The sequence below is a fragment of the Monopterus albus genome, unplaced genomic scaffold (assembly GCF_001952655.1).
Source record: "Monopterus albus unplaced genomic scaffold, M_albus_1.0 scaffold23.1, whole genome shotgun sequence".
Classification (NCBI taxonomy): domain Eukaryota; kingdom Metazoa; phylum Chordata; class Actinopteri; order Synbranchiformes; family Synbranchidae; genus Monopterus; species Monopterus albus.
Window position 1 is genome coordinate 2,458,674 of NW_018127903.1, and position 15,425 is coordinate 2,474,098.

Below are 15,425 nucleotides of genomic sequence, written 5' to 3' on the forward strand. Positions count from 1 at the left end.
CTCCCTGGGCCCTTGGTGCCAAGGACCCCCCCCCCCAGTCTTGCAGCTGTAAAAGTCGTACTAGGGTTGTTTTCACTGTTCCATACTTCTCTGACTCTTGGCTTTCATGTGTGGCAAAAGTCTTCTCAGCTCTCAGCACTGCCACTGTCATTGTCTGCTGGTATGTGTGTTTGCCTTGTCTGTTTGTGTCTCAGTAGTGAAATGCTTAGGTGTTTTGTCTAAATGGGGACAGCATCACAACCTCCTGGTGACCATTGCTTCAGGCTTCCCCTGAAGGCTGGTTTACATGACACTTAGACTTCAGCCAGCATGAGCAAGCGGCGCCTCTGGCATCACTCTTCTCTTCTGGGACACATCCAAGTTCCCTCAGCACTTCCTACATTGTGGTTTTCAGGCTCTTGCACACAGCTATTTAATCATCTGTGACCAGGCACTCTAACTGGAGAAATCAAAAGGGTTGATTAAATTTTAATCAGATTCACCACTATTCACAAAAAGATGCATAATACATTTGGTGTCCTCTGATTACTCCATTCTCTTTTATCCCTGTTGTCATTACCACCAAAAACAGAGTAGGGGGAATCCCTCTATACTGTTGTTACACAATAAGACAGATAGAGGGAGTTAAATTCTATATGGCTACACATTCGAGGTTTAGGTAGTTTCTATTAAAGAGGACATTAAAATGCTCTTCAGACATGTCAAACCATTTAGTCAGTGTTAACTGTTCTAGAGGTTCATCTTTTATTGGGTCAGACCATAAATAGCTGAAATACTGTCAATCCACTTTTCCTTATACAGTGAAAAAGGTACCATGGCTGAGAAGCCATTGCTGCAAAATTATATAGTGTTCACTGCAGCCATGTTCAATTAGGAAGGATATTTGAAAACAAAAACTTCTTTAATGCTGTAATTCCCTATATTTACTGTTTGCCAAGTATATGCTTTCAGTTGACACAAATGTAATTATATTCTTGCATGCAATTAGTGAGCTATAAGCTTGACTAATTAAAACTTAAACATCTGTCATAACTAATTTAGCACATCTGTAATACAGCTACTGTACTGGTGTTCATGCTTAAGAGACATTGTGTGCTAGAAGAAATATAATGATGTGGGGTCTTTATGTCCTCATTGTTGAGAGAGAGTTCCAACTGACTCTGTGTCACCTTTCAGTTGTTTTGTTTTCCTCAACTCATACAGCATGGGAAACCACTTTCCAAGTTTTTTGTACAACTTGAGGTTTGACTGATGTCCAATGGACAGAGTTTAATTGCTGCGCCACAACTTTGTAAAGCAATTTATTGAAACCGAAGGATTCTGAAGACCTGCCGTCACATCTGATTCATTTTTGAGGACAATATGCCACAGCTGTGTGGAGCAAGTCAACAGCGGTAGAACTGTTCAGGCTGTTTTGATGCCACACCTGAATCCTCAATGATGATGCCTTCCACCGGCTGACTTAGCTTATCATTGTAAAACTATATATTTTGCATTCATCCCACATCATAATTGATTCTGTTCTAGGGCACAAAATCTGTTATGTGTGTGTGTTTTGATAGAAAACTAAGTTTTGTGTGAATAAGAATAGTTATAAAAATTCATTTGAGGAGCATGTGCTACATTTATTATCTTACACACCCTCTTTCCATATGTTTGACAGCATTTCATTCCTCATGTATTTTCTATTATTATTTAATTTCTCGTTATGCTTTTTTTTAAAAATAGAAACACAAAGAAGCTGTTGTTTATCAAAATTAATTCTCTATTGGATAAACATTGCCAGAATCCTTTTCACCACTGGTCTTTCCATTAAAATGCTCTTGATGTGCCTGGACATACCAATTAGGATTAAGAAGGGCAGCAAGCTGCTTAAAGAAGAAAGGACAAAATATCACTGTTGTGCCTCAACACTTTAATGCTGCAACCTGTAGGATATTTAGAGCTGTTACAAAGATTGTTGACTCTGAGATGTGGAGAAGTGGCCGAATCTCCTTGGGAGGAAGCCTAAGGGCTCTGTTACTGATGGAAGAGATGAAAGAGCAAGCTGTTAGTCCCTCAGATGTGGACAGCATGAAGGCGGAGAGAAGTCCTCTTGCTGACAGCTCTGACTCAAAAGGATTTTGCCATAATGGAAACATTAGGGGTTTTTTTGTGATGAATCAAAGCAACATTTACTGTATAGTAAGACAGGAAAGAGTCAGGGTGAAGAAATCTATGATGCCCTTAAAGAAGATGTAGCTGTAGGAGGTCGTCACAAAGATATAACAGAAAGTGAAAAGCTGCAGTTTTAATGACTGTCTGGTTGTAGTACAAGTAGAGGAGACTGAGTTTTCCATCTGTGAAACAGAGATAAACAGATATCGACTGATATGGAGACGCTGAAAAGAAAAATGAAAGAGGATGTAAAGGACAAAGTCAGTGACATTACAAAATGCATTCTTTGTAGTATGTATGAAACTCTAAATTAATTCCATAGATTGAGTTGCATGCATGTTTAAGTTATATGAATTATATGAAGGCTCATTTGTCTCTTTCTCCCTCTCTTCATTCAGAATGCTCTGGACCGCTGGGCATGGAGGGCGGTATAATCTCCAACCAACAGATAACAGCCTCTTCTACCCACCGTGCTCTCTTCGGCTTGCAGAAGTGGTATCCCTACTTTGCACGCCTCAACAAGAAGGGCCTGGTCAATGCCTGGACTGCAGCTGAAAATGACAGATGGCCGTGGATCCAGGTAAAGCACAGCGACAGGACAAGCAACATGCAACACTCTTATAACATGCAACTGAAAGCATATACTTGGCAACAGATACAAATGAAGCTCCCCACCATAAAATGTTACTCGCTTGTAGTCGATGGTTTGTGCGAACTGTTGACTGTGAAAAAACAGTTTTAACTTTAAAGTTAATTACACGTACTGTAAACTTGATGGCTCACTTAATGGAAATAAAGAGCAATAAAAAGTGTTAGCTTGGGGTAGAACAGGTGTAGGTGTATTCAAGTGTGAGAGGGTATAATCATTTTCCGCCAGTGGCTGGTGCATCTCACTTTGTGGTGATGATTTGCTAACAGTTACTCGACTGTGCCATCTCTTGTGTTAACATTTATTTGTGACACACTCACAGTCGTAACTGCATTTGCACTTCTACTGCAGATTCCCAAGCAGCAAAGCTATGGTGCACAGTGTTGTAATTATTCATGGCACAGATGCTTTTTTCTTTGTTATGTCTTATATAGATTCTGACATGCAAATGACTGAGCTGTCTAGAGGGAGATTTGATGTATAATTTTACACAAGAACACTCAGCGGTAATATTAACAGTAATGCTCCTATTATCCATAAAAAAAAGCCTTTGAATTCAGCTTAACAATTAAGTGGCTCTTGCTGTCTTTTTGTAAATACCCCAGAGTGTTTCTATGGCCACCTAGGCACCTCTATCTATACAGTAACAACCCTATGAATTGTGAAATGAAAAGAAATGAGATGTTTACAGCAGCAAAGATATAATACATGCAACTCTCCTCTCCCTTAGGCTGTGTCGAAGTTAACCTTCATGCTGTGCCATTAGTCAGTGCTTATTGTCAAAGAGCTACATAGAGAGATCAATACCATAGATTGCTTGGTGAATTATTTCTGCACAACACATCCCAAGCTTCTGTTCTTGCATGCCTGCCTCACCCAGATCCCAGTGCTCTTATTTCTGTGCCTGTTTCAATCCTATATAATAATTTTCTATGTGTAGTCGCCCACATATAATTTCAACCCAAAGAAGCGCTGTAGTAGGTCTCATTGCTTTAGGCAGTGATTTAAGCAATGTTGAAAATTCAGCACCCTACCTGCAGTGATCTGGCTCCAGTATATGAACACAGACTAGTGTAGAGCTGGTTTTCTGGATTTATGTTGACCAACTAGTCATACATCAAACTCCTGTGCTGCAAAGATTGTGGCATATAAAATAACTGTCAGATGATGTATAGCTATGATATATACATTTGCCCTCAACTCTAGTTCTCTTCCAAGGCTTGCTCCAGTCCCATGCTGTAGATTGTATTCCAGATAGTATGATAATGTATGATAATAACACCTAGGGGAGATTTTGGACAAATGTGTTAGACAGTGTCTCCACCACCAACATCAAAATGCCAAATAATGGAATATCTTTTGGAAGAATGGTGTAGAGTTCAGAGACTTGTAGAATCACTGCCAAGGTGTACTGAAGCTGTTCTACTGAAATGTGGGGATCCAACACTTTACTAAAGTACTTTATGTTGATTTATTTTTTAAATTTGTCATCCATGCATACATGCTGTGCGGGCAGTGAACTTTGAAAAAAATATAATAGAAAAGCATACTAAACTGTGACAGAATGATGGAAAACGTGAAGATGCACTGTACCTAACAATAAGAGAATAGAGAGGAAGGACAAAAATGGATTTGTAAAAAAAAAAGAAAAAAGAAGAAAGAGAAAGAGTCAAAGAAACAGCAGACACAAGTGAAGGAAAAGGAGCCTGGCACATAGAGAGGTGAGGAGAACGAAACATGAAACAATCAGGCAGTTTGTTTGACTTTAATGAAGCCACGTGGGATGTTGCACAGGATGCTGCAGGCATCGTGTGTTTCTACAGAGGGCCTGTATAATTGGGATGTGAGTACACAGGTCTGCAGTCCTGTCAGGGATTTCGGATTATGCTAAGGAGTTGATGGTGTGCTTTTGAAGCGCAGAGTGATGTAGCATGACTTTGCACGGCTGCCATATGAGACAGGTTACACTGACAGATGACAAGCCTATCAGGAGGGAGATCAGATTTGTCTGGCTCTTTGTAAGGATTTCTCTGGTGCAGTATGTGTCTTTGGATGTGAGCCAGTTTCAGTTCTGTCTCCCTAAACCTCACCGAATGAATCAAACATAGAGCAACATACTGGAATAATACATCATACATTTGCAGACAAAGTATGCAAACACTATACTGTATGTGTATTTGTTTGTCTTTCTGTTGGTTTGTGTGTTTGCAAATTGAGAGTGTGCGCAAGCTTGCTACTGTTCACACAACTATGCGCTGTGAAAATATCAGTTTTTTACAATCTCGCCATGACTAGCTCGCACATAAAATTGCATTTGAACACTCGAGGGAAATATGCTGCCGGTCTGACCAACATCAACAAAAAAATAGCTCCAGTGGTGGAAGACTGACATAATCTAAATCACTTGTGAAGGCTAAGAGGGTTTATATGTGATTTAATGGAAGCTAAACAGTTAATGACACAATGATGCAGATTTCCATCAGTGTGCTCACATTTGCTGGCATGTTCCAATATGTATAAATAAAACTAGCTTAGACTCTAATTATGCGTTTTTTTTCTGTGCAGCTTTGGTTGTGTGTTGTTTGAGATGTGACCCTGACAATGCCTTTCTATCACAGCTTATTTTATAATCACAGCATGAACATGAACAGTAATTGAATGAAGCTTTGGATATACATATACGGCACTACATTCAATGTTATCTTCCATTTTTACAGAACATTTTAGAACTGAATACATTAGATTTCTCACCAGGACCTATTTTTAGATTATTGAGTCAGGCATGTCAAGCTTACACCTAATGTAGCACCTTTAGCACTGAGAGCTGTAACCTGATGTCCACTGTGAGTAATATAACCTCTAACATCGTTGTGGTGAAGACCTAGTTCAAATCACTGGCAGTGAGGGGGTCTGCCTATTTCTGGTCTCAGTGGTGTTTAGATTTGGCCTTTTTGTTCACACCGTTTCAAATCATTTAAACTTTTGAGGTGCCCCCATGACCAAGCACAGTGATAACATCCTTGCATATCACTGGCTATTACTGTGGATTTGTAACACTGTCAGTACTTTATTTTTTGCACTAAGAGATAAGGCTTGTTAAATATGTGCATGTCTTTGAGTGTGCATATGTGTTCAAATGCATTTTTACACAGCAGTGCCAGAGGGCTGTTAGGTACTTCCAAGGACAGTCTAATTGTTACAGTACTGCTGCAGTTCTCTCAGCAGTTTTGATAGTAATGTGTAATCACACTGGGTGTCTTTTCTCAGTATGTGTTCTTAACCTTTGTATGTGTGTGCATGTGAGATCTGTTGGTATGATTATATTTGGTAATTTGGTATTTGGTGGGCTTAGCAGCATAACTGACTGGAAAGTAGCCTTTCTACAGTCAGTAAATAAATGTTTTGACTCTTTAAACATGGATTAATGAGCTTTAATGAAAAGTATAAAGAAACTCAGTTCTTCCGTATTTGGCTGAGGGCTTTCAGGTTATGACATAACAGTAACAACACAGTAAGTTGAATCAGCTACAGCAACTACAGAAACAAACATATATGTCCCAGGCATTATATGTCACCAGTACTATAGAGTGGTGGAAAGTAACTCAGTACATTGACTCAAGTTCTGATGTTTTTATTTGTATTTGAGTTATTTGTACTTTACCTGACTACCCTGTAAGTAATTCAAATTAGAAGTACATGAGGTAGTTGACATTAACTTCACCTTTACCAGCTTTAAAGTGATATACACAATAGGTAATTACACTCCAATATCATCATGTACAAAATCTTGAAATGTGCCATTTTGTACATGATGTAAATAGTTTACTTAAGTAAAAATCTGAATGCATGACTTTTAATTGTGACAGAGTTTTGCACTGTGGAATTTCTACAGGACCATTAATTAAGTAAGTAAGTAAGGATCTGAGAACTTCTTCAACCACTGATTGTTTAGCTATACCTGCGAACTCAAACAACAAATGGAAAATCAAAGCTAATTGTGTCAATAGGACCATGTCATAAAATAACTGATAATTTCATAAAGGATTAGAATAGGAAAACAGCTCCAAACAGCTTAGGGGTGCTTCAAAATCATGTTTCCTGAAGAACTACAACTACAGGTCATAGTTCCAAGATATTTCTGCTGGTTACATGCTGAACATTTATTCACTGTGGTGAATGTTTTTCAGAGAAAAACAGTTTAAGTCACTTAATACAAACCAAAGTGGTATTTTCTTTGTCTTACAAATGAAGTGAGAGAATAAAAATGATTCTATGTAGAAGTTCTTGGCGTGTACATTTTACCTGGAACGCTTCATACACAAGTCACTGTGTTGTGTCTCGTAAGGGAAAGGGTGACATGGTAAAAGAGTAAGAGTTTGTCCTAAACTTACATTTAGCTCTCTTTTGCACAAAGTGTCTAAAGTGCATACATCTGCTAAGGAGACACAAAATGTGCATAAAATAGCCATAGTCGCAAAAAAAAAAAAAAAGTCTGAACTGTGGTAATTCTGTTTCAGGTGTTATATCAATTGAAATGTATTCAAGAATTGTGACAGTTTCTGAAACAGTTGTACATACTGTAGTTGCAGGAAAGTGGTAAATCAACAAATCAACTGTAAGCATTTATGAGTCATACAAACGTATTCAATTTGTTGTGGTGTTATTTGTGTTTCTCGCTGTAGTCTTTACACACTCACGCATGCATTTCAGGTGATTTAGGTTAACTGTCTATTGCACTGAGGCATTCTCTTTCAAACTGGCACATATAGCTTTATGGACAAAGATCTGCACACTGTTTCCAATGATGCCTCCTCACTCAAACAAATAAATGCATCACTATTAGCGCTGAAGTGACAGTGGTGTGTTTCTGAGTGGTCATTAAAAATGTGAAGGATCACCCCAATTACCCCAGCAGTGGCCTTTTAGTGACAGAGCTTCTAATTAGTGCAAGAACTATCTATCTCTATGGAGAAACTGAAGAGAGCGACGAAATGCAGTGGATGAGAAAGAGTAAGTCATTGCACCTCTAAGAGGGATCCTTACATATAATTAACTTGTTACGCTGGTTTAAGTATGTAGATAAAAATATATATGTTCACTACAGTAATTGAGCCTTGTCTCTACAAATGAAAATTACAAAGGAAATCCATGCTGCAATAAAGTTATTACACATTACTCCATTATTTTTGACAATACAGTTCTTTTGTTCTGCTTAATCTGTAAAAGACAATATTCTTAATCTCTAATGTCATCAACAGGCACAATTTAGAAGTTTTTTTTCCCATTAAGACAAAAGGAGAGTATAACTTAGTGAGCTCAGCCCATCTATTTGAGTGTTTGCCCTCAAATATTTCACTTGGAAATTGCCTTATTTCATAGTAATACCACCATTTCTGCACCAGAAAATGAGCTCAAGTCCCCAGAATGCCATTCTGAATGTGATCACATAGTCAGTGAAGTTAGACTTCCATTTCTCATGGATCAGCTTTAAAATGATTCATGTTCTTAAATAAAAACATGAACTGGGATATAGACTTGATTGTTTGCAATATCTCATTAAATTATGGATTGTGTTGCTTAGAATGCATGATGTTAAAAATGAAAACTAAGAAAACCTGGAGCCAATCTAGTACACTCCATTGAAGAATTCCAATTCTGCTGTAGTCTGCATTTCTGTTTTTGGGCTTGGCCATCCCAGGTTAATGGTCCTTTGCTTAATATTCTCTCAAAACAGTATTTATTGCAGTCCTTCTGCTCTGCTTTTATGTTTTGTCAGAGGGTGAGCTAGATCAGTCAAAGTGCCATTTTTCCTGAAAATGAAGCAGCTTTGTGTGCATGTAGTGCCAAAATGATCAATGAATATTTGTCATCACTTATTACTCCAAAATCTTCTTTGTCACAGAATACCGCAGGTGTGTTACAGCGTTATAATACTGAAATTGACTCATGTTATCCTACCCTACTTTATTTTTTTTAATCAGTATTAAAATTCACTGTAAAAAAGGCAGTGTGTGTGTGTGTGTGCCTGTGAGTACAGTGTGTGAGTAAGCCAAGACAGAACCACTCCTCAGCTGCCAAAAGCTATTAAGAAAAATAACAAAAGAACTCTGGGACTTCTCTCATTTTTAAACAGGTTCACCAAAATTACAGTGATGCGCTATACTATTCAACCCATAAATGACGGGTTGAAGACTGTAGAAGAACATAGATGTGGCAGTGCTCGTAGGTCTATGGAGCGTGCTGTAATTCTGCAGTTGGAGGCATACTGTTGAAATGCAGGTGATGGGTGGGACTTAGGAAGCATCAGCTGCCATCAATGTGACAGGCTGAGACTCCTGTCAATCAAACATGAATGATTTAGGTATTGTTATTTAACCTTTGCCTTTTTGTCTAATTGCAAGGAAGATATTCATTAGAAGATGTTAAACTAGTTATCGAGGCTATCATATCAAATGGCTTTGGGTGAGATTCCAGCCCTTTATAGAAGGACCCTTTAGGAGCCATCATGTAGCAGGGATCACTGATGTGCATCATAAATGCTGGCTACAGTTTTGACCATACAGTTGGCAGGCACAAGCAAATATAATATCAAAGCTATTTTTTTTTTTGCACTTCACATCTTTAAGGACCAAATAGTACAGTTATCACTTAACTGTAAATTTCTAACAATGAATACAGGTATGTATGCTGGCATGCAAACAAACATAAACATAGCAACATCTACCTACTAATTGCAATTTCAACCCTGTCAAACATACTGTTGCTAAATTTCAAGAGTAAACTATGTGGAAACGTTTCCTCAGATGTGCTCATTGTATCATTGTATCGTGAGGATTAAAAAGTAAATGGAAACACAAAACAGAGAAAATAGAATATCTTCCCTGTGAACGTACAGTATGCTTTTGCATGACATACAGTAAATAGAAGCACTGGCAATACTCAGTGAAGTTACAGTATTGTCAGTGTTGAGATGACAGCACAGAAAATATTTTACGTGCTGCCTGTACCAGTCATGTGCTGAGTTGTACCTCATGGGCATGTAGCGTTAATTAACATGCACATCCAGTACTCCAGAGGTACGCAGGATTTGTGAGGTGGCGATGGTGTGCGTTCAAAATCATAGTTAAAAGCAAATATACTTTTGTGTTTAAAGTAGAGTGTGACACATCAATTGTCCTTAAATACTGTAACAAACTGTTTGCGTGCGCTAACTGGGATCTATAGAAGCATTCATCAGTTTCCTTTTTCTTAGTTTTCTCTTTTCCTATTACATCTCCAAGCTGGTTTACACTGGCACAATATTGGCAGTCTATGCAGGATCTGGAGCATGAGGACTGATTAAATGTTCCATTAGATCACAGACTTTCTGAGTAAGATGGATGGCCCAGACAGAACTGATACAATGGCATTGATTCCCATGATTTACATGGGTCAAACACAGACAAAGATGCCAGTGTCTGGAAATTAAGGTACAATTTCTTGCCTTTTTTTTAACTCCACAGATCAACCTACAGAGGCGAATGAGGGTAACAGGCCTAATTACCCAGGGTGCAAAGCGTATTGGCAGCCCAGAGTACGTCAAGTCTTACAAAGTAGCCTACAGTGATGACGGGAAGACCTGGAGAACATACAAAGTCAAAGGCAAAGATGAGGATATGGTGAGACACACATATGGGCACACAAACAGGCATGTGCACTGGTTGTCATCTCTCTACTCTTCTCACTCTAACACACAGACAAAGTCACACACTCATACACATGCACACATGGTGACTAGAGACCGTGCACTCAGTCAAGGGCAGGATGGAGGACATGATGAGATGGCTTTTTAATTAGCTAACACACACCGGACCCATCTTGTTGCCCCTCACCCCCCTTCACTTTTATGACTTCTAGATTGAATTTTATACTATTTGGGGATGAAGAGCCACCAAATAGGACACATAGTGTTCTATCACTCCTGACAGCAAACCATGGCTGTCCTCCATTTGGCCGACCCCCAAGGACCCTGGCATCCAAACTTTTTCTCACACAGAACAATAAGCCTGGACTTGAATATTCTGTAATGCAATTGATCTCTTTTTTCATCTTCTTTTAGTATAAAGTCCTCAAAATTTGGCATAGAAAAAGCAAGAGCAAGAGTATTGATTGGATGTAATTTTGCATATAATAGTTTTGCAGGTGTGAGTTTTAATTGTATGAGCAGACATGGACTTGTATCATAGGACCTGTCAGTGTGTTTGAAGTATGATCATTGTCTTTTTTTTCCTCAGGGAGAGTTTCTATCACACTATCTCAGGTCACCTGGATAAAACACTCTAGAAGATACGGCGATGCAAATGAAGCATTAATTTAAACCACGTCACTGTTCTTACGAATTATGGGCTCAAATGGTGCAAGAAATAGTCAATTTTTCCCTGTAATTCTAGCTCGTTGACCTTGAATGACAGCAATTTGTTGAATGTGGAGTAGACACTAGAGACAGCACCAGATAGACTGCTACCTTATGGCAAAACTGATCTGACTCACCATCCTCCCTGCTGCCATCTGCTCTTATTTCATCTCCTGCAACAGATTTTCAGAGGAAATGTCGATAACAGTGCTCCATCGGCCAACTCCTTCACCCCTCCCATTGAAGCCCAATATGTGCGCATTTACCCCCAGGTCTGCAGGAGGCATTGCACCTTACGCATGGAGCTACTTGGTTGTGAGTTAACAGGTGAGTGAGCTGAGCTTATTTCATCCAACTGATTTGTTCAACTAATATACACAGTCCTAATCATAAATTGATGTGTGCAGTGAGAGAGGGGGTTGTACAGTCAGGAATATTAGAACTCATCTGTTTTTGTTTTTGTTGCCAGGCTGTTCTGAACCACTGGGAATGAAGTCAGGCCATATCCAAGACTATCAGGTCACAGCCTCCAGCATCTTTAGGACGCTCAACATGGACATGTTCACCTGGGAGCCTGGGAAGGCCCGTTTGGACAAACAAGGCAAGGTCAATGCTTGGACAGCCGGACGCAGTGACCAGTCACAGTGGCTACAGGTAAGGTGTTACCTGAGCTCATCAGTTGCAGCTACTGTAGGGCTCAGATCAATACATTAGCAGGAAAATGAACAACAAAAACGACATATACTGGATCTGGCTTTTCACTCTGCTGAAGTATTAGCTCTTACCTCCCCAGCATAGTAATTTATGGTGTGTACATGGGTAGTGCATGTCAATCGATTCAGCTATATTTCATATGGAAATACTTCAATGATGGATGCAGTGTCAGGTGTGAATGAAAGTATATCTTAAAACCCTACTTTCATTAGCTACAGTAGCTCTCAGTACCATTCTCAGAAACAGTCAGTAATATGTGGACATTTCTTTGTTATTGATGCCAGTCTATTTGAATCAAACGCCCACACTTGCTCTGTTTGAAGAGGTAGCCCTGTTATCATTGGCTGCAGCCCAAGCTTTCTGTCTCCATGAAACCAGCCCATCCATTTGTTTTCATTACAGTAACTGATGGCTGAAAATGTCTCCTGAAAAGGACAAGACACATCTCTAAGTGAACATTTACACCCCAGACTTGTCTGCTTAACAAATGAGAGATTGATGAGAGCTGATGGAGTTTAAGATACATATCAATCAAACTGAGTCATTGTCAGTATGCCCTCACGTATGGCTTCATATATTGGATTTTTTTTTCCCTTTTAAGATAAATTGCAATAAATGCTCTTTGCTTTTAGAGCGAGAAACCACATCATACTTCGAGCTGTAAAACTGATAGCAAAGAAGAAATTGTGATGTGAATCATCTTCTCAGGGAATTGAAGATCAGAGCGATTTCTTTTATTCCTTGGCCTTTCTCCTGTAGTCAGTCCACACATATTGCCTCCTTAGCAGTGACACAGTTAGCCCTCTGTAGTTTCACAGACTTGTCTGGCCGTTATTAGATCTGTCGGGTCTCAAGTCATATATGTTTTTTTATTACACTGAAAGCTTTTTGCCGAAGGTTAGGGTATGCAGGGCTGTGTGTCGGGGGAGACACCTACTTAGGGAGGGCCCCATCCAGGCCAGGGACGCTAGGCTAAGCACAATTGATTGCTGTGGAGAAAGGAAAACTTGTGGTTTTATATTGCATGCTGTGAAGGCAGGAAAGGGGAGATGCCATACAGGCACAGTGAGAAAATCAATGGCTTCCACTGCCAAGGATCACTTCTGCACCCACAGGAATAGACAATATTTGATTTCTGAAAAGTAGACATTAAGAGTTACATACTGTATTGTGCTGTTTCACATTTACATTAATGCATTTGTTGGGAACTGACCAATTTTGTTTTATATTTAATGGTTGTCTTATGTGCATTCAGTGTCCTCATTATACTGGTTGTCATGGCAAATAATTGATTCTCAGTGACATTACTCAATGACTTTAAACCTTACAGATTAATGGAATTAATCAGCCTTAATGACAAATTAAGTATTCCTATTAATCAAGACAACTGCTCTGCTGTGGAGTGGAAGCAATGGGAAACTTTTTACAGACACCAAATATTAAACTTACGTGTATAGTAGTGGAGTCACTAGCTGATACAAAAATATAGTTGTTTGTTAGAAAAGGAATGTTTGGTGGTTTAGAATTTTCAAGAAAATACTTTGCCATAGTCTAATGACATTTAAAACTGACTAAAACAATACATTATGCCATCAGTCATTAATTAGCACATTGCTTAATGATTATGTCCACCAGAGCAATGAGTAACTCAAATATTGATTAGTCATTTTAATGTAATCATTTTGTTAACAAGTTAAGAACATAGTTTTCAGCAGACTTTGGAAATGAGCTTTTGTGCAGTTAAAGAACTGTAAAATCTAGAAAAACACCAAGAAGTGGACCTGTCTGGGAAACTTCCAAGCTAAAGTAATTCAAACCTGGCAGGATAAATTTACACAGAGCAAGACTGAGCCAGAATTTTTCAAGATGTTTTCAAGAGAGGAGCTGAAGCTTTCAGTCTGAGCTGCCAAATGTTCCAGCTGCCGTAAGCTGATTAGTTAATTATGCACATTAACATGTCCACATAGCAAAAAGAAATTTCCAGAGAGACAGTAGCTACTTTTCAATTTCACAGTGTCTCTGTTAAGGCAACGTGCACGGCAAATTTTCTGGCAAGTACTGTTCCACTAATGTGGAAAGCTTGTTGATGGATTATGGTAAAAATTCCTCAGATAAATAAATAAGCAAGGCTGGAAGGGAGTGATTGTGCATCTTCATCTCACACCTCTTAATTCATCATCATCATCTATATCTATACAGTAAATAATGATGAGGTGTTTACATCAAATGGTGTTTTGCAGACATGACCTTATGTAGACAGTGATTAAGCAAAATCCATCATTTAATTTGCAACTTGTTAAATTTATTCATATGGTGATAAAGGTTTAGGTTTTCATTTACAGTAAACGGTGTTTTGTAGACATGGCCTTGTGTAGACACTGATAATGCAAAATGCATCACTTAATTTGAAGCTTGTTAAATTTATTTGTAGCCATCAAAGGTTACAAAACAAGCTATGAAAGTAATTTCGTTCTGGTGGTTCGTTTGTTATCCACCAGTCTCTGAGGTTTTCACACCCAATTATCTCCTTAAAGTGATAAATATGTGTGGCGTGTGGCTGTAGCACCCCGATAATCACATCTGTCTTTAATGATGCAGTGTGAGCTAAAGCTTGTGTATGAAAAGTTTGAACGAACTATAGTTCTACCTGGTGCAAATGGCACGTTGGTGCTAATTTTAAATTCAGCATACAAAGTCACATCAGTGTAAAAGTTGACTAATGTGGTAATGTAGTACAAGCTGTAACATGATATCCCATGGCATTCAATGATAAGTCATGTACTGGAAATGTCTGACTAGATGATGTATAGCATCACAAATAAGTAGACCAAACACATTTACTTGTATCATCAGCATGTATAGACAAAGAAAACATACTGTGGATGTTGGTCATTCAAATTCTAAGACACAAATTCAGGGTTTCTGTAATTAAATAATAAACATTTTCCAATTGATATTTACACTGTATTAGACAGACTTACCCAAACTGTGTTGTCACTGTTTGGTTTGAAGCATGGTTGGACCCAAAAGAAAGCACCCAGCTGCAGGCAGGCTGTTTCTTAATTGAAGGCAATAAAATCACAGGATTTCAGGAACTTGAGTAAATGTAGTCTAACATATGCAGAGCAGAGCACACATAACAATTAAGCAAACGACTACTGAGAGAGTGGAAGTTTGCATAGGCAGATGTTGATGATGTAAATAGTGGCAACATAGCAGGTAAGGCATTGTGCGCACATGGGGAAAAAAGATTGTCTCTGCTGGAACGCGCAGACCCAAGGAGAAAGCACAGTGGGAGGCTATAAACCAAGACAGAGGCAGGCAAGACAAAGACAAGTGGAGAGAAATAAGTGAAGTGACCTATCACAGTCAGAGCTGTAATAACACTGGCAGGAGCACTCACCAAATCAAATCAAATCAAATCAAATCAAATGTTATTTGTATAGTGCCAAATCACAACAAAAGTCATCTCAGGACACTTTACAAAGTAAGGTCTAGACCTTACTGTTATCA

The 15,425-nt window shown here is 38.8% G+C and overlaps 1 protein-coding gene across 2 annotated transcripts in view; it reads left to right on the forward strand.

Annotated features, from left to right (window-relative positions):
* Positions 1 to 15,425, forward strand: part of edil3a (EGF-like repeats and discoidin I-like domains 3a) — a 104,642-nt gene that overhangs the window by 64,716 nt on the left and 24,501 nt on the right. For both annotated transcript variants that reach the window (XM_020594556.1, XM_020594557.1), the window contains exons 5-8: positions 2,556 to 2,737; positions 10,309 to 10,464; positions 11,381 to 11,525; positions 11,668 to 11,852. In XM_020594556.1, coding sequence (XP_020450212.1) covers positions 2,556 to 2,737; positions 10,309 to 10,464; positions 11,381 to 11,525; positions 11,668 to 11,852 — 668 coding nt within the window. The remainder of the gene's footprint in view (positions 1 to 2,555; positions 2,738 to 10,308; positions 10,465 to 11,380; positions 11,526 to 11,667; positions 11,853 to 15,425) is intronic.